This window comes from Pochonia chlamydosporia, chromosome 6 (genome assembly GCF_001653235.2).
Source record: "Pochonia chlamydosporia 170 chromosome 6, whole genome shotgun sequence".
Lineage (NCBI taxonomy): Eukaryota > Fungi > Ascomycota > Sordariomycetes > Hypocreales > Clavicipitaceae > Pochonia > Pochonia chlamydosporia.
Genome location: NC_035795.1, coordinates 1,966,876 through 1,990,707, shown reverse-complemented (window position 1 = coordinate 1,990,707; position 23,832 = coordinate 1,966,876). Strand labels below are relative to the sequence as shown.

At 51.1% G+C, this 23,832-nt stretch overlaps 3 protein-coding genes across 3 annotated transcripts; all 3 read left to right on the top strand.

Annotated features, from left to right (window-relative positions):
• Positions 1 to 633: 633 nt before the first annotated feature.
• VFPPC_08976 (zinc finger domain-containing protein) lies at positions 634 to 3,761 on the top strand (the record flags this gene model as incomplete). The annotated part of the gene is made up of 4 exons (XM_018287586.1): positions 634 to 809; positions 890 to 2,658; positions 2,718 to 2,986; positions 3,045 to 3,761. 4 exons carry the CDS (start codon positions 634 to 636, stop codon positions 3,759 to 3,761), a joined length of 2,931 nt encoding a protein of 976 aa, XP_018140647.1.
• Positions 3,762 to 6,166: 2,405 nt separating this feature from the next.
• On the top strand, positions 6,167 to 8,167 carry VFPPC_08978 (mutator-like element transposase; the record flags this gene model as incomplete). The annotated part of the gene is made up of 2 exons (XM_018287588.1): positions 6,167 to 7,688; positions 7,752 to 8,167. 2 exons carry the CDS (start codon positions 6,167 to 6,169, stop codon positions 8,165 to 8,167), a joined length of 1,938 nt encoding a protein of 645 aa, XP_018140649.1.
• Positions 8,168 to 10,444: 2,277 nt separating this feature from the next.
• On the top strand, positions 10,445 to 23,650 carry VFPPC_08979 (dynein heavy chain; the record flags this gene model as incomplete). The annotated part of the gene is made up of 4 exons (XM_022428634.1): positions 10,445 to 10,748; positions 10,845 to 16,297; positions 16,355 to 23,149; positions 23,210 to 23,650. 4 exons carry the CDS (start codon positions 10,445 to 10,447, stop codon positions 23,648 to 23,650), a joined length of 12,993 nt encoding a protein of 4,330 aa, XP_022284206.1.
• Between the last annotated feature and the right edge of the window lie 182 nt (positions 23,651 to 23,832).

Genomic DNA, 23,832 nt, shown 5'->3' with positions numbered 1-23,832 from the left:
TGCATCAAGCAAGGAACAGATCGTGTGCTTTGCTCGAAAGAAACCTAGCCTTACATGCAAGAAAGGCTGAACTATCTCGATCAACAAAGACAACACGTCTCGCTTTCACGCATTGGGGAGGTTCCTGTGAGTGGCACTGCCGGTCAACCAGACAGTCTGCCTTGCTGTGGTGGCTAAACAAAGGCCTTCGCATGATCCTCGTGTTGCTGACACGATACCAGGGTCTGGCCAATAAATGAATGACTACCCCGGATCTCACAGCCACGCAAGCGGGAATGGTTCGATTGGCTGAAGGGGATTTCCCGCATGTGCGTCACGTCTGTCTGCCCCAGTTGACCGCTGATGGGATCAATTGCTCAATCGGTGCCGTGCCCTACGTGGCTCAAGTCCTACACCTGTGCGGCAGCTTGGCAGGAGTCCTACATGTAACTCTCGGCGGAGGACGGCCTCCTAGGACCTTCACCACTGCCTGCTTGCTTCAGCCTCACTTCTCTCCAATCGCAGGACTGATGAAGTGAATTAAACCCCCGGGGTTGCGACCATGTAGCGAGTCCTTTTCCCTTTTATTTTTGGAATCTTGTTATCGAGTCATGGTTGGGCCGTTATTATTCACTTTGAACGACAGTTGCCACAATGGAGACAGGCAAACGGTCTTCGTTTGACGAGATAAGCATCGCGGCTCTGCGAAGATTTACTCGCACGCCTACAAGCCATCGATTGAGCCTCAGGCGCTCGACATCGGGCTCGACATCTTCAGCGTCCATCAAGTCCTTTGAGTCTGACAAGCAACCGCCATGTGTTTATGAAACGTTAGCAACTCACATGCTCCTATTACGCACAGGCAATTCCTGTGTACCCTCATGGACAGGTACTGACCAGAATCTTGTAGGACGCGTGACACTCCGTCTGATGAATGTGCCCTGCATAGATTCATTGTCTGGGCCGCGGTTAAACGAAATGTCTGCCCCAAGATGACCGCTGAGGAGCGAAGGGAATGCCCTCTGCTTCGCTGTCGAAAGCGTTTTCCCAACCATGAGCTTTTGCTTCAGCACCTCTATAGCTGTGAGCACCTTGAATCTGGAGAGTATTGGTGCTATGACTGTGGCAAGGTCGAGACGTTCCATGAGATGAATAAGTGCCGACGCTGTCTCGGTCACCCTTCGAAGCGAAAGAAGCTCATGTCCTTGGCTAAGTCGGTATTCTCGAACTTGGGACGACCTAAAACTGCCTCCCTGCCTCCCCTGGAACTTGAAATCGAGGAGAGTCCACCCAGTTACGACTACTCGGTTCATGGGCAAGCTGTCCAACAGTTTGAGCTACAGTCTAATGAGATACACGAGATTGATTCAAGTGAGGTTACTCTTGCTACGATTCCTGAGGACCGGGAGGTTCTCGAACATGATTTTCTGAGCCGATCATCCTCCACATCCTCCACATATACGCGCCCACTATCAGTCTGCTCACGACAGTCGATGGGCGGCAGCCAAGAGCCTGTGAACTACGAATCATACATCAAATGGTCTCCCTCTCCGCCGGTGAAGACTATCTCACCAGCCGATCTTGTTAAGCCGACACCGGTGAACCCCACTGTCAAACCAGCACTGCAACTCAATACAACAACTGCCCTGGATTTTTATCGAGCTCGGTCGAGACGTCGGAGTAAAAACTTGCAGCCCAGCTCATCAGTACGGTCTACAAGCAGCACAACTAGCACGAACAGCACATCGAGTACGGCAAGCTGCACCATTTCCCCCATGTCAGCATGGTCTGACGCTTGGGCAAATGGTACTGGGTTTGAATCGACCTTGACCTCTCCGGCAGATGATGTGCCAAACCCAGACGATGTGTTCCCCTGTTCTCAGCCTCTGCCACCACACCCAGAAGTCGACGAAATGGACCTAGCATTTCCACAGTTTGGGGACGGCCCCGGCGGCATGGTTGGTTTGTCAGAGCTCCCTGCTGACGTTCCTACCTATCTCTGCCCTGGGCCAGCCGATCAGCCAAATATCTTCTCTGCCACAACTGTTGAAATTATCCCCTCTCCAACACAGACTTTGCGACCGCGGGACCCATCAAATACGACTGAGCAATCACACCAACTCATGGAAGAGCTCAAAAGCCGTGACTCGCAGCAGGCTAGTCCCTATACTTTGATGTATTCAGCACGCGATACTCTCGATCTCCATGTATCTGCGTCTCTGGAGAAGCTAGAACAACTAAGCCGGAGCGGCAATAATCACGTAGCTGCGCAGTTTTGCAACATGAAAGCCAACTCAGTTTCATTGACTGGATTCGAAACGATGTCTGAACTTCTTCAAGGTAAACAAGTGCAATCGCCAGGGCAGCTACTGAGCTTCTTACACGTCGTATATTCTCTTTCTCTCGTCATACATGAGCAAGATGCCACCAACTGGTGGGCAGAGTTGTTCACGCAGGCTGTATCTTACTCCTCTGGAATGTCTCAAGAAGACAGACATGCATACTTACAAGTCGTGGACTTCCTGTGGAAGCCTGGTGATCTTACTGATGAAGAGTTTATGGAAATTCTACAACAATGTTTATCCCAGCCGTCCACAAGTGCCTGGAAAGGGAAACAGCCTGCTGGGAGTATAGGCTCCAACGACCCATTACTCTTTATTTCGCAATACTTTTTAGACGGTATGGCTACTGAATAGGTGACTTCAATCTGTCGCATATGGTTGCTAACAGTCATATAGAGTTAGAATATGCAGCCTTGCACAATACGACGAAGCCCGAAATTCAGACGTCCAACCTTTGCACACAACATTTGAAAGATACTAGTCTGGTCATGGTTCCAAACTCCTCATTTGGCGAAGCTGCCAATTATCTAATTCTCTCTTTGTCTCATCAATATCACAATGTTGGTGGTTTTGTCACCCGTATGAAAATTCTCCTCGATAAGGTCATCTCCAATCACATCTCTACAGTCCGTCGCCTTGAGCTTGAGTTGTTGCAATCTGGAAAGGTACGAATTGTTTGTGACTTGTCATTACAACCCTCGACTGGCTGACATGTATCCACAGATGCAATTGCCATCAGAAGTATATTTTGAGGCTTATGTTCAGCAAGTTCGAACCCAGATCGACTCACTTCAGAATCGAGTTGGCCTTCAATACCCACTTAGGCTACAATACTACAAGCTTGGCATTGAGTTAGCCGCGAGGATCATGCATGGCCATGATGGGCTTGCCCTCGGCGGAACCATTGACGAACCAGGCCCGGCAGCATCAGGTCTTGATATATCAGAGCTGCACGTACCGATGTCGATTGACTTTTCTTTTGACAACTTTGTTCCCTTTGAAGCGGGGTTACCTGCAGTTGAGGAGCCCTTGGAGACTGCACGGAGCACTACATCAACGGAACAGGAACAGCATCACTGGCCGCCTGCTACTCCCGGAGCATCGACCACTATCTCACCAGCCAAACAGGCCACGCCTCTCACACCCCCGAAGTCGGAGGAGACGATGGTGTCATCCAAGATGAATTCGGAAATGTGTTGTGATATTTGTGGCTACAGACCGAAAGGAGACCCTAAATGGTTCCACGGTAGCATGGCCAAGCATAAGAAGCTACAGCATGGCACTAGTCCGCCCAAAATCTATCAATGCCCCTTCCCCGGCTGCAATAGCCAGTATAAGAAGCGCCCGGACAATTTGCGGCAACATCAGATCGAGAAGGGGCATTTTGTGGATGGTCAGGACGAGTTTAGCAAGGGCCGCAAGAGGAGAAAGCTGGAGTAGACCCATCATCTCAACAGCACTGACACGATACGGCCATTGGTGGATTTTGTTCTTCAATTCATTTTTTTTTTTGTTTGACAACTTTGGCCATCTTCGTCGCGGCATAATTTACCATGGTAGGCTGCATCAAGGAAGATGCCAGGACATAATTTATCGCATCTTGCAGAATCGAGCAGGCTGTAGGTTCATGCGGGGTCAAAGGTTTCGGAGTTTTGGGACATTTTGGATGACACAAGGTTCATCAGGTTACCGTTTTGGCGGGTCATTGACTGTGTCAATAGAAGAGACGGCATTTGTGCCAAAGTTGGTTGGCAATGTTGCAACGGGGTTACCAATTTGAAGTGTCAAGAACAAGGACCGGGTTGGCGTAGTCACTCTCAAAATAATGATTAGACAGGGCATCAATGCATAGCGCGGCGTGAGAACCGCAGGACGGAATATACGAGACTTTAATATGTTGAACCAAATGTGCGCTCTCTGAACGGACTTAGAAGTTCGCCTTGTTGTGTCAACTGTCGACCCCGGATTTTGCGGCTGCGGCATGTATCACAAGATTGGGAACAGGGGGCGAGCGGTGACACTGACAGACAAACTTGAGGCTTGAGAGCATCCAGTTCTTTGAGACAAAGCCCCAGGGTGGCCAAACGAGAAGAGGAGATGACAGCAGGGCCAGCATCTGGCCATGTAACACAGACATTTGATAGTAAGTTGCCCCGAGGTTGACGATTGGCCAGCTGCCTCACGTCAGACTGGCCAGAGTGCCTGGGCATTGGTCTGCTCCGTTCGCCATTCGCCATATGTGGTGATTGGCAGCATCACGTGGTGGCGGTTGTGAGGGGAGGTAGAGGGGAGGTGAAGCAAGTAAAAGCAGCTGGAGTCCAGTTTGTTGTTGGCTCATTCCTGGCGTCGCTGCTGGACACTTGGAAATGAAGAGCAGAGCGAAATGAGTTCGACCGCAAGGGCAAAGGCAAACCGGAAGGGAGAAGTCACAGCGCTGTCACGGAGGATTGTCGACGAAGTCGAGTGCGGATTGCGGATTATGAATGGACTGGAGCCATGCATGTGTTCAAATGCACTGCCTTGGCTGATGGGTAGGGGGGCACAGGATGGCTGCACCACCACGATTATAGAATGATCTATGCTCTGGATCCTTCCGTCTGAGCTTCCTGGCTGTCTCCAAGGTCTCCCAAAAAACAAAGGCTCAGTGTTCCACGCATCTTGCAGGTGGATGGTGAGTGTGGGCAATGGGCGTGTGCCACCAGACGAGACGCGAGAGGGACCAGATTGATTGACGCTAATAAACAAGGCCGTTCGGGTAGCTCAGATTTGTGTGTGCAATATGTCCGTATCTCTGTCACATCCCAGAGAGCTGGTACGGCAAAGCTGAGGAGCTCCAGAACTAGCACCAGAATGGGTGTTTGTGATGCCGACCCTGGGCCAAATGGCTCCAGAGGTGCCGAGACTTGTCGAGTTTCTGCTGGTAGTGCCAATCTCCATGTCTGTCTGCGATGTGCAATTCCAAAAAATGCAGGCCAATGCGCAGGCGACGATGCAAAAACATTGACCCTTGTCGGGCTGGCCTCGTACGCCTCCTCCCATTCGACCAATGCATCGCCTCACGTCTCCACTCCGCGAATGCTGGCCAACGAGGCAGAGCCACAACTGCTGCTCCCACCAGTTGGACAGTTGGACTGGACATCCGGACCCAACATTGAACAACAGGTGGTCCACCTGTTGACGTCTGGTCGAGTCAAATTGATCAAAGTCTGTCTGGTTGAATGGCATTTGCCCCCAGCCCAGCCCAGTCCAGTCCAGCCCAGCAGACATGAGCCATTCCCCCATCGCCCATCATATTGGCCATCCCTACCCGCACAACCGCAAGACCCGAACAATTTTTCTTACCCTTCAAAGTTTGCAACACCCGTCAGTCCGTCGTCTCCCCAGCTCCTCCCTTCCCTCTGCCCACACCTCTCCCAGGCACTCAACTCCACGCCTCCTCCAGCCCATTATCGACACCCCCAAACCAGGTCCAGGGTTTCCATTGCGCAGCCCATTTTCTTTTCGACGTCCCATCATCAGCTCAGCGGTTGACGAGGGCTTCAACATCGACCGAGCATACGACGACGACGACCAGCGCCGACGGTCGAACAACGGCTCGACTCCCAACGCCGCCCGAGAGACAGAGAGGAGCGGATGCGGGAACATCATCGACGCGTCTCTCCTCCGCCTCTCAATCAACATCCATCCCTCGAGCCTCAATCTGTTTGGCGACTGTGAGCAAAGCGGTATCCGCGGCGGCATATTTTCTTCCCTTCGTTTTTTGTTACGGCCGCAAAAACTTTGCGAGCCACGCGCATTCACGATAGTATTTTGGCTTCGCCGTCACTTCGCTGGATCGATACACCATGTCGAGCCTGGGGCCACCCGGCTCCAACGCCCACGGCTTGAACTTCTCGCAAGCTGGCCTCAGGCGAAGTGCTGGATTCCCTCCAACTCATGCGAATCAGCATCAACACCAACCCAACAAGCAATCGCCTGCCCCTCATGCAGCGTCACCGTATCAACCTCAAGGTTACACGCCGCAACAACCTCCTCAAGGAACATATCCTCCACACCTCTTTGCAGCATCGCCGGTCAACCCTAATATTCCCAATGGCCACGCGCCCTCGCGAACTCCCAACTCACATGTTCCGAATGCTCTGGGTGTTCAGCGTCAGAGGGCGGCACCGCCGAGGCAGCAAATGCCGCCACAGCCAAATCCGCCGCCTATGATGTTTCCAACATCTATGAGTCAATCAGTGCAGCATGATCCAATTCTATCCCACCAACACCAGCAGCAGCATGCCTCACATCAAGGCCATCCTGTGCATCCGAGCCATCAGCAACACCAATCTCACCCTCAACAGCAAGCGCATCATCAGCAGCATCCCGGCCACCCATCCCATCAGCAGCAACAGCAACAGCAGCACCATCAACAACAGCATCAGCAGCATCAGCAGCACCCAGCACATCCTGCGCACCAAGCTCACCAGACTCATCCAGGCCACCCTGGCCATCCGGGACGCCAGAGCGTCCAACCTCACCAACCTCATGGCCGCTCTCAACAGTCAACTCCGCAGCAGCAGCAGCAGCAGCAACCTCAACAACCGCCGCAGCAGCAACAACAACAACAGCAGCAGCAGCAACAGCAGCAGCAGCAGCAACCCCAGGCTCAGGTGACTCCTCAGTCTACCCCTCAGCAATCAAATTCTCAGCCGCCTCAGCAACAGATTTCTCAGCAGCAGATGTCTCAACAGCAACAACAACCTCCCCAGCAGCAGCAGGTTCAGCAGGTGCAGCAAGTCAATCAGGTGCAAGCCTCTCCTCAGCAACCTGCTGCTCAGGTTCCGCAGCAGCAAGGAAACCATGCAGGCAGTGAAATGGACGTTGATGGTCATCAAGATGGCGACACGTCTGAAGTCAATGGCCTCGACTCGAAGCTCCTAAATGACCCTTCCTATGTTCCTACCCAGCCGATGGGCGAGATGATGTCTCCCCCACCAGAAGGAGGAAGCTATCCGACATTGGAAGCTGTACAAAAAGCTGTTTTGCGCTATTGTACCTCTGTTGGCTATGCGATTGTCATTGGTCGCTCCAAGAAAACGGTTCCTGGTCTCAAAAAGGTTCTGTTTGTTTGTGATCGTGCTGGAAAGCCACCCAGTAGGGTGAGCCCAGAATTTCGCAAGCGCAAGACATCTTCAAGGAAATGTGATTGCCCCTTTGGATTTTTTGCTATCGAGCAACGAACCCAATGGACAATCCGTTACCGCCCTGATCCCACACACCTGCAACACAATCACGGCCCCAGCGAGAGCCCTTCAAACCATCCTGCTGCAAGGAAACTTGACAGCAAGATGGTGGCGGCTGTCAAGCAGTTGAAGGAAAACGGTACGCAAAAACCATCAAAAGGTTCAAATTCTACCAAAAGTACTTCTGCTGACCATCTCGCAGGGGCAGGCGTATCCGAAACACTACAGATTCTGCAAACCGAAAATCCGGATTGCCATCTGCTTCCGAGGGACATATACAACGCGAGAGCGGCTATAAATCGCAACCCCCAAAAGGTGGCGACAGGGCTGGCAGAAAACAGACCGGCGATATACACGAAACCTCAGCAATCGCCAGAAGACAGAATCCGAGCGGATCTTCGCAGAGAGCTTGCGAAAGCACGAGAGGATTTGCAGAAGATTGAAGAGGAGAAGCAAAAAGAAATCGATGCCCTTAAGAGTCAGTTGGAGGAAAAGGAAAAACTTATTAAACGATTCGAGATGTTTATTGACATATGTAATGAGCGGGTTATGGTTCAACGCGAGAGGTTGGCAGGACCAGATGGCAACTTGGCTATTGGGGGCAATTCAGTTGCCTGATATCTGGACCGCACCGACTGTTTCCTATGGTCTATTGTTGTTGCTGCTATTGCACGGTTTTGTCATGCCTTTTACACGCAAGGAAAGTCAGGTCTCTTTTTGGATCATTGGGTCATATGGCTGGCTGGAGTGGCGTTTCAATCTCGGGATGAGTCTGACTTTTATGTTGGTTTGCAAATATGTATGCTTTGCGTCTTTTTGGCACAGCTTGGTGGCCAAGGCTATGATTGTTTGAAAATGGGAGATTTGGGCTGGAAGAGGGGAGGAGGAGATGGGAGAGAAGGGAGCGGTCGTTTGGGTGGCATAGGGTTGAATGCGGGCTTGTCTGGGGTTTTGTTGACATCGTCTGCATGTTTCTGAGGATAGTCTAGAGTTGAATTCAATATTTTTGCGCGTTACGGAAACCAACGAATTTCATATCTGCGTGATGAGCCATAACGTTATCTGCCAGGACTAGCAAGTGCCACACGCCACAAGCGTATTTGTGCAGAATGTGTGATGTGAAGGTGTCGATGTAGTGGGTTTTTGGATCAGTCGACGTGGAGGTGTGTGGATGAGGCGATAGGAGGCTCTGGTCTGATGGACCGCATTCAATGTTGGCAGGCGGGTCAGGACAACACACTGGACAGCCTTGCCGGAGTGTGCAGCCGAGCTAGCGGGTGTTGCCGCATCTGACCAAACGACAGGGCAGCACGTCAGAAAGGTTCAATGTTGACGAAAGAGAAGAGAAGCCGTCTCCAATCCATGTCTGGTGCTCAACTATTTGAGCAGTCTGAGTTCTAGAGTTTGTGAATCCACGGCGCGAATGTTACTTAGAAGAATATAGCGCTCGTCCAATAACAATGAATGAATCTCCTGTTGGAGACGGGCTGAAAAGTCACCCCACCGGTTGAGGGTGGGTGTATCGATGACAGGATGGAGGTGGTAGCCGGTAGACAGACCAGTTGACCCAAATGCCGAGTGCTTGGTGACACAATGACGGGAAGAGATCGAGCCCCGGTTTGCGTCTGGTGTAGACGACCATGGATATAAACGATTTAGATTGAGACGGCCCATATCTTGCTAAAGATCTTCTTCGGCCATGATTTGGGCCGCGTGTACGGAGTACTCTTGTAGCTACCTAGGTAGTTACGGAGCACCAGGCATTTCATAACATTGAAAACTTCGAATGACTGCTTGTTCAGGGACATGCTCAGCGTCGCTTCTTTACATCCCTGAAGCCTCCTGGTCTGGCACCTACTGCCAGGCTAAAGTTCCGGTCTGAAGTCAAGGTTCGCCTGGACACTTCCGCTAGGCACCTGGTGTGATGTAGGTTTAATAGTGATAGCTCCTAGGAAGTCTTGAGAATTGATCAATTGATGTCGATCTGGCATCTTGCAGCTGTCCTGCTTGGGAATGTTCAGAGACGACCAGCTGGAGCCAGTGGCTTGGGCTTCCCTCACGCCCCCTGTGGCCGCTGGCCGCCACTGTGGTTCCCTCCAAGTCCCCTGTATTGACGCCCCTGGAGGCAGAGAGATTGCGACTAGCCGCAGGAATGTGGGCCAATCAGAACGGATGAAAATGAGCAAAGCCCCCACTGTCCATGGTCCTTTGGGTGGTGCTCTTGCTATTGTGCCGAATTACGCGTGGATCAAATCTGGCTCCAGATGGTCTTCCAGGCAAGTCTTATTGGAAGGTTAGACCAGAACAGACAGCAAAGGGAGTCGCGCACCCGCGACTGGGAGACCCCACCTTGGGTCGCGTTTGCCCACATGTGCTCTTGACTCCAGAAATCTATTTGCCTGGGGACAAGCCAAGAGGCACTGGCTGTTTGGTGCAGGTCTCCACTGCATAATTGTGCCGCTGAGCTGCGTACTCCGTACCAAGTAGGGAGCATCCGTACCTGAACCTTGCCAGAAGAGTGTTGACTTGCCCGAACAGACAATTCTCAACATCAAACATCTGCAAGCCGTCTTCTTTGATTTGACTACCATCTCGATATCGACCACGCGACCTCTCATAAACACGGTCCTACGAACCGATCTTTGTTCTCACGAGACATCATTTGCCTGCCCTGTGCGGATGTTGTACCCCATCAAATAAGTCTGGTCTACCTCCCACGTCACACACCCCTGAAATCCGAACTTAATTTCTGGTCGCCATCACCCATCAACCTTTCGGACGGCTATCCATCCTTCTCCCGACTCAACGTGAGCCGATAAAGCACTTGATTTTCCGGAGATGACTCGTTGCTTGTAACCGACAAGATTATTTCTGCACACACTGATTTTGCCGGCTATGGAGGTGTCGTCTCCTCCGGTGCCGAACCCTGCGGTTTTGGCCAACGGGGGAAGCGCGCCAGCTCCTGCTTTTCCAACCATCGAGCCGGAACGGGTGGTTGAGCATCTTGCTGCCGTTTGTCAGGTAGCTCTCGGCGCTACGCGGGAGGATCTCGAGCAGCCTGGGAATTTGTTGCATAAGAGCCGGTATTCCGAGACTGTTTCGCGCTGCACACGTTTTGCGAATGATACCCAGAATGTGCTGTATATCCAGAAGGATATTGCGCATTCTTCTGCTGTCGAGAACGGGACAGATACCGCTGGTGAGTGATTATGATGAGTTCAGGCTTCTTGGTCAGCGTGAGGTTATTGCAGGATGTTTGCTAATCTGAGGTGATTCTTCGTCGCCGCCGGAACAGTCCCGTCATCGTTTTATTACACTCTTTCCACCGAGATATCTTCCTCCGCCACAACCGTTGCGTCTCTCGTTTTGTTAAAGACACCACAACCTATCGATCCGACCCGACCCCTTACATCTCAAATATTTATTACTAATCTGCCTGGTCCTGCCTCCCTTAATGCCGCTGTGGGAGAGCAAGGCGCTTCACTCTCCCCGTGGGAGGTTCTTCATTCTCAAGTCCACCATGCTTTGGTTCCTTATTTCGATGCCAATACAAAGAGTCAGCAACTGGCCAACGGATCTAGAGGTCGCTCCGATGTCGATGCGAAGACGGGTATTCCGGTTACGAAGAAGAGACTTAATGACCTGGAATTGAGTTTGCTCCATCTGCAACAGAACGTCGACATCCCCGAGATATCCCTGACGTTTCACTCCATTGTCCAAAATGTTCTCGACGAGGCTGAAGCCCGCCACGGCCGACCATCCATCGATGCGATTCCACAAAATCTGTTGCAGGACAGTTCGTTTCTGAACCGGTTGCAGGCCAACGTGAACACTTGGATCAAATCCATTCAGGGCATTACCAAGATGACCAAGGACCCTTCCTCAAACGCCAACCAGGAGTTCAGCACTGCCAGCCAGGAGGTAAACTTTTGGCTATCCATGGAGTCAGCTTTGGAGGGCATCGAGGGTCAGCTGCGGAGCGAAGGTGTTCTCCTGACACTTGAGATTCTCAAGCATGCCAAGCGATTTCAGGCCACTGTCAGCTTTACTGCTGATACGGGGTTGAAGGAGGCAATGGATAAGGTGCAAAAATACAACCAGCTTATGCGAGATTTCCCCTTGGATGAGTTGTTGTCTGCTACCTCATTGCCCAAAGTCCAAGAAGCCGTTTCCCAGATCTTCAGCCATCTGAATAAGAAGCTGAGGATTTGCCCCTATCCAATTCGCCGAGCTCTGCCGCTGGTCGAAGCAATCTCTGCGGACCTCGACGACGTTCTTCATCGGCTTCTTCCTGGCACCGAACTGGTGAATCTCGATTACCAACAATTTCAAGCGCTCATGCGCACCTGTGATGGCATTTTCCGCACCTGGGAGGAGAACGTCAAGGAGTTCACAAACGTAGCTCGTGAAGTCACCCGTCGTCGTAACGAAAAGTTCATTCCCATCAAGATCAACAAGAAGCACTCGGAACTCGAATCTCGAATTAAGTACGTTGACACATTTCGTGACAATCACGAGCAGCTTCAACGAACGATTGTCAACGTTCTTGGCCCCAAGGCTACAATCCCCGGCGTGACCGAGACGACGGGCACAAATGGCGTTGTTGTAGAAGAGATTGGCGACGTTGATGCCGTGGAGGAAGTGAAGCAAGCTTGGGAAGCGTTGCAAAACGTCGACTTGTTGGATGTTACGGAGCAAGGCAAGGAACGATGGGTTCGAGCAGAGAACCTGTACAATGAGCGCACAACGCGAGTGGAAAACTCCATCATCGCCAGACTTCGAGACCGACTCGCAACGGCAAAGACTGCCAACGAAATGTTCCGCGTCTTTTCCAAGTTCAATGCCCTTTTTGTTCGTCCAAAGATTCGTGGTGCCATCCAAGAATATCAAAACCAGCTCATGGACCATGTCAAACAAGCCATCAACGGCCTCCACGAGCGATTCAAGCAACAATATGGCCACTCGGAGGCTCACGCTATGGCTCAACTCCGTGACCTGCCACCAGTCTCTGGAGCAATCATCTGGGCGCGGCAAATTGAACTTCAGTTGGATGGCTATATGAGAAAGGTAGAGGCTGTTTTGGGTCCGGACTGGACACTTCACGCCGAGGGCCACAAACTGCAAGAAGAAAGCGAACTTTTCAAACACAAGCTTGACACGGGGAGAATTTACGAAGCCTGGCTGACAGATGTTGGCCGACGCAAGATTTCCATTTCTGGCCAACTCTTCGACATTGCTCGAGTCCGTTCTGCCGGAGGCATCCTCGAACTTGCCGTAAATTTTGACCCGCAAATCATCACTCTGTTCAAGGAAACGAGGAACTTGACCTGGCAATCTTATTCTGTTCCCCATGCAGTGACGACTGTATCAAAGGATGCAAAGAGGGTGTACCCCTATGCTGTTAGCCTGATGGAGAGTGTCAGAACTCTTTCCCAGACCTTGCGACAAATTTCCACCATGGGTGAAGAGTCGGTCTTGCTCAATGGCTATCGCAACGACGTTTACAAACTTATTGGCGACGGTGTTCCTCTACGTTGGGAATCGTTCATCAACTCTCACGAGCTCTTCTACGCTGACCAACGGCAACCTCGTCCCATGCTTCCAGGAGGCACTGAATTTGCTCTCTCCAAGAACAATGAGAGCAAGCACGGCATGTTTATTCGAGGCTTTGCTGCCGCAGTATCTGTGCTCCAAAGCAAGGCGGTCTCTCTCAGTCATATCCATGCTACCGTCGAACAATCGCTCAAGGACATTAGCACCTGTGAATATGACAGTTCTGCCTTTCAGTCTCGTTTGAACACCATTCAGGCCGCTGTCGATCAATTGAACTTGGAGCAATATGTCAACTTGGACTTTTGGGTCCGAGACTTGAATCAGAAGATACAATCTACTCTATTAGATCGCCTGCACGCTGCTATTACCTCTTGGATTGCTGCATTTGAGGAAGAGGTCTCTGACGATGGCCGGCGGAAGAAGACTGGCGGAGACGAGGATAAAGCAGATGGGCCAACAATGAAGCGACTGGTGCTTGAGTTGGCTATGCGAAACCAAGTCATTTACCTCGATCCTCCGCTGGAGTATGCGAGAGCGAGCTGGTTCTTGCACTTGCATGACTGGTTGGGCATCGTTTGCAACCTTCGAAAGATCAAGGCCGCACGATATCAGATGAGCCTAAACACCACCGTCACCGACGAAGCTCGATTCACCGACCTGCCTACCGAGTGTGCTGATATGCTTCATCGCGTCTATATTTCCGTCGAGAACAAACTTCGAGAGATTGGGGCCTATGTCGACAAGTGGCTTCAATTTCAGTCGCTCTGGGACCTGCAGTCAGAGCAGGTGTACGATAGTCTTGGCGACCACCTGCCTCGCTGGCTTGAGTGCTTGCAAGACATCCGCAAAGTTCGCACCACCTTTGATACGCAAGAAGTTAGTCGATCGTTTGGCCACATCACCATCGACTACGACCAGGTGCAGACAAAAGTGAATGCCAAGTACGACCAGTGGCAGCATGAGATCTTGATCAAGTTCGCCAGCCGTCTTGGCAACCGCATGCGAGACGTTAATGCCGATATCGAAAAGGCCCGCAAGCAACTTGAAGGACAGAGCTCTGACACGTCATCCACCGCCCAAGCCGTCCAATTCATTACAGCTGTTCAGAGCTGCAAACGCAATGTTAAGCTCTGGGCACCTGAGATTGACATGTTTCGCCAGGGGCAGTCGACTCTGGTGCGACAGCGATACCACTTCCCTAATGATTGGCTTCACATTGAGCAGATTGACAGCCAGTGGGAGGCGCTTAAAGAGATCCTCGAGAAGAAGTCGCGCATCATGGAGGAGCAATCCGACGCCATGCGAGCCAACATTGTTGCTCAGGATAAGTTGGTCAACGAACGCATTGCCGAGATCATAGCTCAATGGAATGAGGAGAAGCCCGTCTCCGGCACTATACAGCCTGACGAGGCATCGGCCACTCTAAGTTCGTTCGAAATCAGAATTGCCAGTTTACAGGAAGACTTCCAGCAAGTTGTCAAAGCCAAGGAGGCGCTTGATATCCATGTTAGCGGCGACAGCTCACTCGACGCCACGCTTGAGGAAGTCCGCGACTTCCAGTCCGTTTGGTCCAACTTGACTACGATTTGGTCCAGCTTAAATGAGACTCGAGAGATTCTCTGGACTGCTGTCCAGCCTCGTAAGATTCGCTCCAAAGTTGATGATCTTATCAAAAGCACCAAGGAAATGCCCAGTAGAATGAGACAATATGCCGCCTTTGAGCATGTTCAGTCTGTGCTTCGTGGGTTCCTGAAAGTCAACCCCATCTTGTCAGACCTCAAGTCAGATGCCATTCGGGAGCGCCACTGGCACAAGATCTACAAGCAAATTCAGCCTCAGAAGCGTTTCTCTCCCAGCTCAATGACACTGGGTGATGTCTGGGACCTCAACCTTGTGGCTACCGAAGCCATTGTCAAAGATATTATCGCCCAGGCACAGGGAGAAATGGCACTCGAGGAATTCTTAAAACAAGTTCGCGAAACTTGGCAGAACTATGCTCTGGACATGGTCAATTATCAGAACAAATGCCGTTTGATTCGCGGTTGGGACGACCTCTTTGCCAAGTGCAGCGAAAACTTGAACTCGCTGCAAGCTATGAAGCATTCGCCCTACTACAAGGAGTTTGAAGAGGAAGCCGTTTCCTGGGAAGACAAACTAAACCGAGTACATGTGCTCTTTGACGTGTGGATCGATGTTCAGCGCCAGTGGGTGTATCTCGAAGGTGTTTTCACTGGCAACGCGGATATCAAACATCTTCTCCCCATCGAGTCTGGCCGTTTTCAGAACATCAACAGCGAATTCTTGGCCGTCATGAAAAAGGCCAACAAGACCCCGTATGTCTTGGACGTCCTTAACATTCCCAATGCCCAGAAGTCCCTGGAGAGACTAGCAGAAATGCTGAATAAGATCCAGAAGGCTTTGGGTGAATATTTGGAAAAGGAACGAGTGTCATTCCCCAGATTCTACTTCGTCGGTGACGAGGACCTCCTTGAAATGATTGGTAACAGCAATGACACGCTACGCATTGCTAAGCACTTCAAAAAGATGTTTGCTGGTCTGTCTGGTCTCAAGATGGGCGACGATGAGACTATAATTTCTGCCTTCACTTCCAAAGAAGGCGAAACTGTCTACCTCAAAAAGGAAATTTCACTGGCAAAGACACCTCGCATCAATGACTGGCTGGCTCTTCTTGAAGGAGGCATGAAGTCAACTCTCGCCGAGTTGCTCGCCGAAGCCGTGGACCAGTACACACCGATCTTCGAGTCTGAAACCATTGACGGCGCCGCTCTGAATGCTTTTATGGACGCGTTCCCTAGCCAAATAGTTGTTCTTGCTACGCAAGTTGCATGGACAACTGCAGTGGACAAGTCCCTGGCTGACGGCGGACGAACATTGCAGACCTTGTTTGAGAGAGAAGTTCAGGTGCTACGAGTGCTTGCCGAGACCGTGCTGGGTGACTTGGAGGTCATCTTGCGAAAGAAGTGTGAGCAGATGATCACCGAATGTGTCCACCAGCGCGATGTTATTGAGAAGCTCATCAAGAACAATGCGGACTCTCCCAGTCACTATCTCTGGCAACTGCAAATGAGATATGTTTATACTCCTAACGGCAACTTCCTAGACCGCCTTTACGTCATGATGGCCAACGCCAGGCTCAACTACGGTTTTGAATACCTTGGTGTCCCTGATCGTCTTGTTCGAACACCACTTACTGACCGATGTTTCCTCACTCTGACACAAGCCTTGTGCCAGCGCCTTGGTGGTTCACCATACGGTCCTGCCGGAACAGGCAAAACTGAATCTGTAAAGGCCCTTGGTCTTCAACTTGGCAGGTTCACCCTAGTCTTCTGCTGTGATGACACTTTCGACTTCCAAGCAATGGGCCGCATTTTCTTGGGTATTTGCCAAGTGGGAGCGTGGGGTTGTTTCGACGAGTTCAATCGTCTGGAAGAGAGAATCCTCTCTGCCGTATCGCAGCAGATCCAGAACATTCAACTTGGATTGAAGCAAGGCGCTGAAGACAGCAAGTCGCAGATTGAATTGGTCGGCCGCCAGCTGAGCGTCAATGAAAACACTGGCATCTTTATCACCATGAATCCAGGCTACGCTGGCCGGTCCAACTTGCCCGACAATTTGAAGAAGTTGTTCCGCAGTGTGGCTATGTCCAAACCAGACAAGGAGTTGATCGCGGAAGTTATGCTTTACTCACAAGGTTTCAACCAGGCGAAGCAGTTGTCCAAGCAGACTGTGCCCTTCTTCGACCAATGCTCGGGGAGGCTCTCTAAGCAGGCACACTACGACTTTGGTTTGCGTGCGTTGAAGAGTGTCTTGGTTAGCTCTGGTGGTCTCAAACGGGCTCGCTTGACTGATGGCAACCTTGGCTCCGATGTCGTCGTCGAGCCTGAGATTATTGTCCAGAGTATTCGAGAGACTATTGCTCCTAAGCTGATTAAATCCGATGTCGACATCCTAACAGCGATTGAAAAGGATTGTTTCCCGGGCATCGAGTACGTTCCCGCCAATCTGCATGAATTGGAGGAAGCTATCCGAACTCTGGCCGCAGAGCGTCACCTTGTCGTGACTGATTTGTGGATGACCAAGGTGTTGCAGCTATATCAAATTCAGAAGATCCATCACGGTGTCATGATGGTTGGTAATTCAGGTACTGGCAAGTCTACTGCTTGGAGACTCCTGCTCGATGCTCTCCAAAAGGTTGAAGGAATTGAGGGCGTCTCACACGTCATTGACTCCAAGGTCATGTCCAAAGAGGCCCTGTACGGTAATTTGGATGCCACCACACGTGAATGGACAGATGGTCTTTTTACCAGCATCCTCCGCAAGATTGTCGACAACCTCCGTGGCGAAGATTCCAAGCGTCACTGGATCGTCTTTGATGGTGACGTTGATCCTGAGTGGGTGGAGAATTTGAACAGTGTGCTCGACGATAACAAGCTTCTTACACTGCCCAATGGTGAGCGTCTGAACCTGCCACCCAATGTCCGAATCATGTTCGAAGTCGAGACATTGAAGTATGCTACACTCGCTACTGTCAGTCGATGCGGTATGGTTTGGTTCAGCGAGGATACCGTCTCTCCAGACATGATGGTCACGAACTATCTGGAAAGTCTTCGAAGCGTACCATTCGAAGACCTGGACGAGGACAGTGTTGCAACTGGGCAGAACCCCGCCAAGATGCTTGCTGTTCAAAGTGAAGTTGCCGACTTGCTCAAGGTGTACATGACATCCGATAACTTTATTCATGAAGCCCTTGAACGAGCCGCAAAGTACAACCACATCATGGAATTCACCGTGGCTCGTGTTCTCAACACACTGTTCTCGCTACTCAACAAAGCTGTCAGGGATGTGATTGAGTACAACGGCCAGCATACAGACTTCCCACTGGATGCTGAACAAATCGAGGCTTTCATCCCCAAGAAGTTGCTTCTCGCCCTGGTCTGGGCCCTGACCGGTGACTGTCCTCTGTCGGATCGAAAAGCTTTCGGTGACGACCTCTGTGCGTTTGCAAGCTTCGGGTCGCCACCGCTAGATGGCAACAGCTCATTGATCGACTTCGATGTTAGCCTGCCGAGAGCGGAATGGACCTCTTGGCAAAACCAAGTACCAACCATTGAAGTCAATACGCACTCGATCATCCAGACTGATGTTGTTATTCCAACTCTGGATACAGTCCGCCACGAGGATGTACTCTACTCCTGGCTGGCTGAGCACAAACCCCTCTTACTTTGCGGTCCTCCTGGTTCCGGTAAAACAATGACTCTCTTCAGTGCTCTCAGGAAGCTGCCGAATATGGAGGTTGTTGGCCTCAATTTCTCAAGCGCCACGACTCCAGATCTTCTCATTAAGACCTTTGAGCAATACTGTGAATACAAGAAGACTCTCAACGGAGTAATGCTATCTCCCACGCAAATTGGACGATGGCTCGTTGTCTTTTGCGACGAAATCAACTTGCCTGCCCCTGATAATTACGGCACTCAAAGAGCAATCTCGTTCCTCCGACAACTTGTTGAGCATAATGGATTCTGGCGCACCTCAGACAAGTCATGGGTTACGCTGGACCGTATCCAATTTGTTGGCGCCTGTAACCCTCCCACAGATGCCGGCCGTACTCCTCTGGGCGCTCGATTCCTTCGGCATGCACCCCTCATCATGGTGGACTATCCCGGAGAGCTGTCCCTCAACCAGATTTATGGCACATTCAACTCCGCCGTCCTCAAGATCATTCCCGCTCTCCGTGGGTACGCCGAAGCACTCACTCACGCAATGGTCCGATTCTACCTCGAATCCCAACAGCGGTTTACTCCTAAAATCCAGCCTCATTATGTTTACAGTCCTCGAGAGCTTACTCGCTGGGTTCGTGGTGTGTACGAGGCAATCAAGCCATTGGAGAGCTTGTCAATTGAAGGCCTGATTCGCATATGGGCCCATGAAGCTCTTCGACTCTTCCAGGACCGTCTCGTTGCAGAAGATGAACGCAAGTGGACTGATGAAGCTGTTCGTCGCATTGCTTTGGAACACTTCCCCAATATTGACGAGGAGAAGGCTCTTGGTGGACCCATCCTCTTCTCCAACTGGCTTTCCAAGAATTACGTACCCGTCGACCGTGAAGAGCTTCGAGACTTCGTCAAAGCCAGACTCAAGACCTTTTGCGAAGAAGAAGTCGACGTGCCACTCATCTTGTTCAACGATGTTTTGGAGCATGTGTTGCGTATTGACCGTGTCTTCAGACAACCACAGGGCCATTTGATCCTCATCGGTGTCAGTGGTAGTGGCAAAACTACTTTGTCACGATTTGTGGCTTGGATGAATGGCCTCAAAGTCTTCCAGATCAAGGTTCATGGCAAGTACTCTGGTGAAGACTTTGACGAGGATCTCCGGGACGTACTGCGGCGATGTGGCTGTAAGGGTGAAAAGATTTGCTTCATCATGGATGAGTCGAACGTTCTCGACTCTGGTTTCTTGGAGCGCATGAACACACTCCTAGCCAACGCAGAAGTGCCTGGTTTATTTGAAGGTGACGAATATGCCGCCCTCATGACTGCTTGCAAGGAAGGCGCCCAGCGCCAGAACTTGCACCTGGATTCCCCCGAGGAACTCTACAAGTGGTTTACTCAACAGATTGTCAATAACCTTCACGTTGTCTTTACAATGAACCCACCAGAGGATGGCTTGTCCTCCAAGGCTGCCACCAGTCCCGCCCTGTTCAACAGATGTGTACTTAACTGGTTTGGAGACTGGTCAGATCAGGCTCTTTTCCAGGTCGGTCACGAGCTCACGCATTCTATTGATCTCGATCGTAGTACATTCCAGGCCCCTGACACCATTCCCGTTGCCTACCGTGGTCTCAACTTACCACCGTCTCACCGCGAGACTGTCGTCAATTCGATGGTATATATCCACTATTCGCTTCAACGATACAACGAGAAGCTGTACAAGCAGCAGAAGAAGGTCACTTTCCTCACGCCTCGCCATTTCCTGGACTTTGTTGGCCAGTATGTCAAGTTATACAATGAGAAGCGTGAAGATTTGGAAGAGCAGCAGCGTCATTTGAACGTTGGTCTTGAGAAACTCAGGGACACTGTGGACAAGGTGCGAGATCTGCGAGTGAGCCTAGCGGAGAAGAAGACGCAACTTGAACAGAAGGATGCAGAGGCGAACGAGAAGCTGCAGCGCATGGTGGCAGATCAGAGAGAGGCGGAACAGAGGAAGAACACATCATTGGAGATTCAGGCGGCACTGGAGAAGCAAGATGCAGAGGTGGCAAAGAGAAAGAAGGTCGTATTGGAGGATCTTGCAAAGGCAGAACCTGCTGTGGAAGAGGCCAAGGCCAGTGTCAGCAACATCAAGAGACAGCATTTGACCGAAGTCCGATCTATGGGCAACCCTCCATCCGGTGTCAGGCTGGCCCTCGACGCCGTTTGCACCTTGCTTGGCCACAAGATCAATGATTGGAAGGCGGTGCAGGCGGTTGTGCGCAGAGATGACTTCATTGCCAGTATCATCATGTTCGATAACGGCAAGCAGATGACGAGGGCATTGCGAAACAAGATGCGAAACGATTTCCTCTCCAACCCCGAATTTACTTTTGAGAAGGTCAATCGCGCTTCCAAGGCTTGCGGTCCCCTCGTACAATGGGTCGCAGCTCAAGTCAACTACTCGGATATTTTGGATCGCGTAGGGCCCTTGAAGGAGGAAGTTACCCAGCTTGAAGAGCAAGCCCTTCAAACGAGAGCTGAAGCAAAGGCTGTCGAAAACAACATTGCCGAACTCGAGTCCAGCATCAATACCTACAAGACCGAATATGCTGCCCTTATTAGCGAGACACAGGCTATCAAGTCCGAAATGTCCAAGGTCCAATTCAAGGTGGACAGAAGTGTGCGACTCCTGGACAGCTTGTCATCCGAGAGAACTCGTTGGGAAGAAGGAAGCAAGTCTTTCGAGACACAAATCAGTACCCTCGTTGGTGATGTGCTTACGGCCGCTGCCTTCTTGGCATACAGTGGTTTGTACGACCAGACTTTCCGAAAGTCCATGATGGATGATTGGTGCCACCAGCTTCACCTGTCCGGAATCCAGTACAAGTCCCCCAACCCAGTTACCGAGTACCTTTCAAGCGCAGACGAGCGGCTGGGATGGCAGGAGAACATGTTGCCAGTGGATGATCTCTGTACCGAGAACGCAATCATTCTCAAGCGCTTCAATCGCTATCCTCTCATCATTGACCCATCTGGAAGAGTCACGGAATTCCTGCAGAGGGAGTGCAAGGACAGAAAGCTCACGGTCACTAGCTTCTTGGATGATACATTTACGAAGCAACTTGAAAGCTCGCTGCGTTTCGGTAACCCAATTCTTATCCAGGACGCCGAGCACTTGGATCCTATCCTCAACCATGTCTTGAACAAGGAGTACCAACGGACTGGTGGACGTGTTCTTATCCAGCTTGGTAAGCAAGAGATTGATTTCTCGCCCGCGTTCAAGATATACTTGTCCATTCGTGATCCTTCGGCGCAGTTTGCTCCGGATATCTGCAGTCGAACTACCTTTGTCAACTTTACGGTCACCAAGAGCTCTCTGCAAACTCAATCTCTTAACGATGTGCTCAAGTCAGAGCGACCCGACGTTGATGAGCGACGTACCAATCTCATCAAGCTTCAGGGCGAGTTCAAGGTTCATCTCCGCCAGCTTGAGAAGCAGCTTTTGCAAGCTCTCAACGAGTCTCGCGGTAATATTCTCGATGACGACAACGTGATAGAGACACTGGAGAGACTCAAGACAGAGGCAGCGGAGATTTCTGCCAAGATGAGCAACACTGAAGGCGTCATGGCCGAGGTGGAGGAAATTACGCAGCAGTACGGCGTCATTGCCAGCTCGTGCAGTGCCGTATTTGCTGTGCTTGATCAACTACACTTCCTCAATCACTTTTACCAGTTCTCTCTACAGTACTTTTTGGATATATTCCAGCTGGTACTCCATGGTAACAAGAGCCTTGCCAACGAGACGGATCATAACGCGCGTCGTGACATTATTGTCAAGGATCTTTTCGTCAATACCTTTAGGCGGACAGCCCTCGGTCTGCTTCAGAAGGACCGGATCACGCTTGGCATGCTTCTCGCCCAGGCATCCCCTTACAAGATGGACAAATCACTCATTGACATTGTCCTCGACAAGCGTATCGAAGGCAAAGACCTTTCCTCTACTCCAGAGTTGAAGGACGAAGCCTTCATCGAAGCCAAGAAACTCGGCGTCTTGAAGGAGAAGATTGATGGCGTCCCGGCTACCGAATGGGATAAGTTCTTCGCCGAAGAGCTTGCAGAAGATGTTGTACCCCAAATTTGGGATGACAAGACCAGCCCGGTCGATCAATCATTATTGTCTCTGCTCCTTGTCAAGCTGTTCCGAATGGACCGGTTTGTGCCTGCGGCAGAACGATTCGTCGGCCAAGTGTTTGGCAGTGAGATCTTTGACTTTGTCGAAGACCTCAAGGACACGGTTACTCAAGTGTCGGCTACCCTCCCAATTGCTTTGGTATCTAGCCCTGGTTTCGATGCTAGTTACAAGGTGGACAACCTAGTGGAGAGGATGAATGTCAAGTGCACCAACATTGCGATGGGATCCAACGAAGGTCTCGCCAGCGCTGACAAGGCCATTAGCAATGCCGCTCAGAACGGATCTTGGGTTCTGGTCAAGAATGTCCATTTGGCGCCCACGTGGCTGCAGAGTCTTGAGAAGCGCATGGAGGCGCTTAATCCCCAAAAGGACTTTAGACTATTCTTGTCCATGGAGTCTAGCCCCAAGATTCCCGTCAATCTCTTGCGGGCTTCCCGGGTGTTGATGTACGAACAACCTGCAGGTGTACGGGCCAACATGAAGGACTCGATGTCTTCGCTGTCTACCCGATCAACCAAGAGCCCTGTGGAGAGAACGAGACTGTACCTGCTCATCTCGTTCTTGCACGCCGTTGCTCAAGAACGGCTCCGATATGCCCCAGACCTTGGTTGGAAGGGTTTCTGGGAGTTCAACGATAGCGATGTAAGTAGCTCATGAGCACCCGCACGATCGATTTGATTCATTTAACTAATTTGTTTGCAGTATGAATGCTCGGCGTTTATTGTTGATACCTGGCTCGATGGCGTGGCGGGCAACCGAACGAATATTGCTCCGCAAAATATTCCATGGGAGATGATTCGGTACTTGGTCACTGAGACGTATGGTGGCAAGATTGATGATGAAGGCGACTTCAAGCTGCTTGGACAGCTGGTTACTACATTCCTTACGCCTGATGCATACGACGTTGATCACAAACTGGTGGACGGACCCGACGGCGGGCTTCTTGTGCCTTCTGGAACCAGCCTACAGGACTTTATGGGGTGGATTCACAAGCTGCCTGAACGCGAGCCACCTACATACCTCGGCCTGCCTGCCAATGCAGAGAAGCTGTTGCTTGTCGGTCTGGGCCGCAGCTTGATTACTGATTTGCGGAGGGTGACAGAGCTGCTGGACCAGGGAGAGCAGCTGGTGACGGATTCATGAGGGGATGTGTGGTGAAGTTAAGTTAGTGGATGAAGTTTGAGGATTCTGAAGCATGCTGCCAAGGCATGATTTATTGATTGATTGTTTATATTTTTATTTTCTTTGTCTTATAAGTTGCGTACTGTGGTTTTGGAAGTGGCATTCGGCGCGGCGTATGGCACGCTTTGATGTGTGGTGTAAGA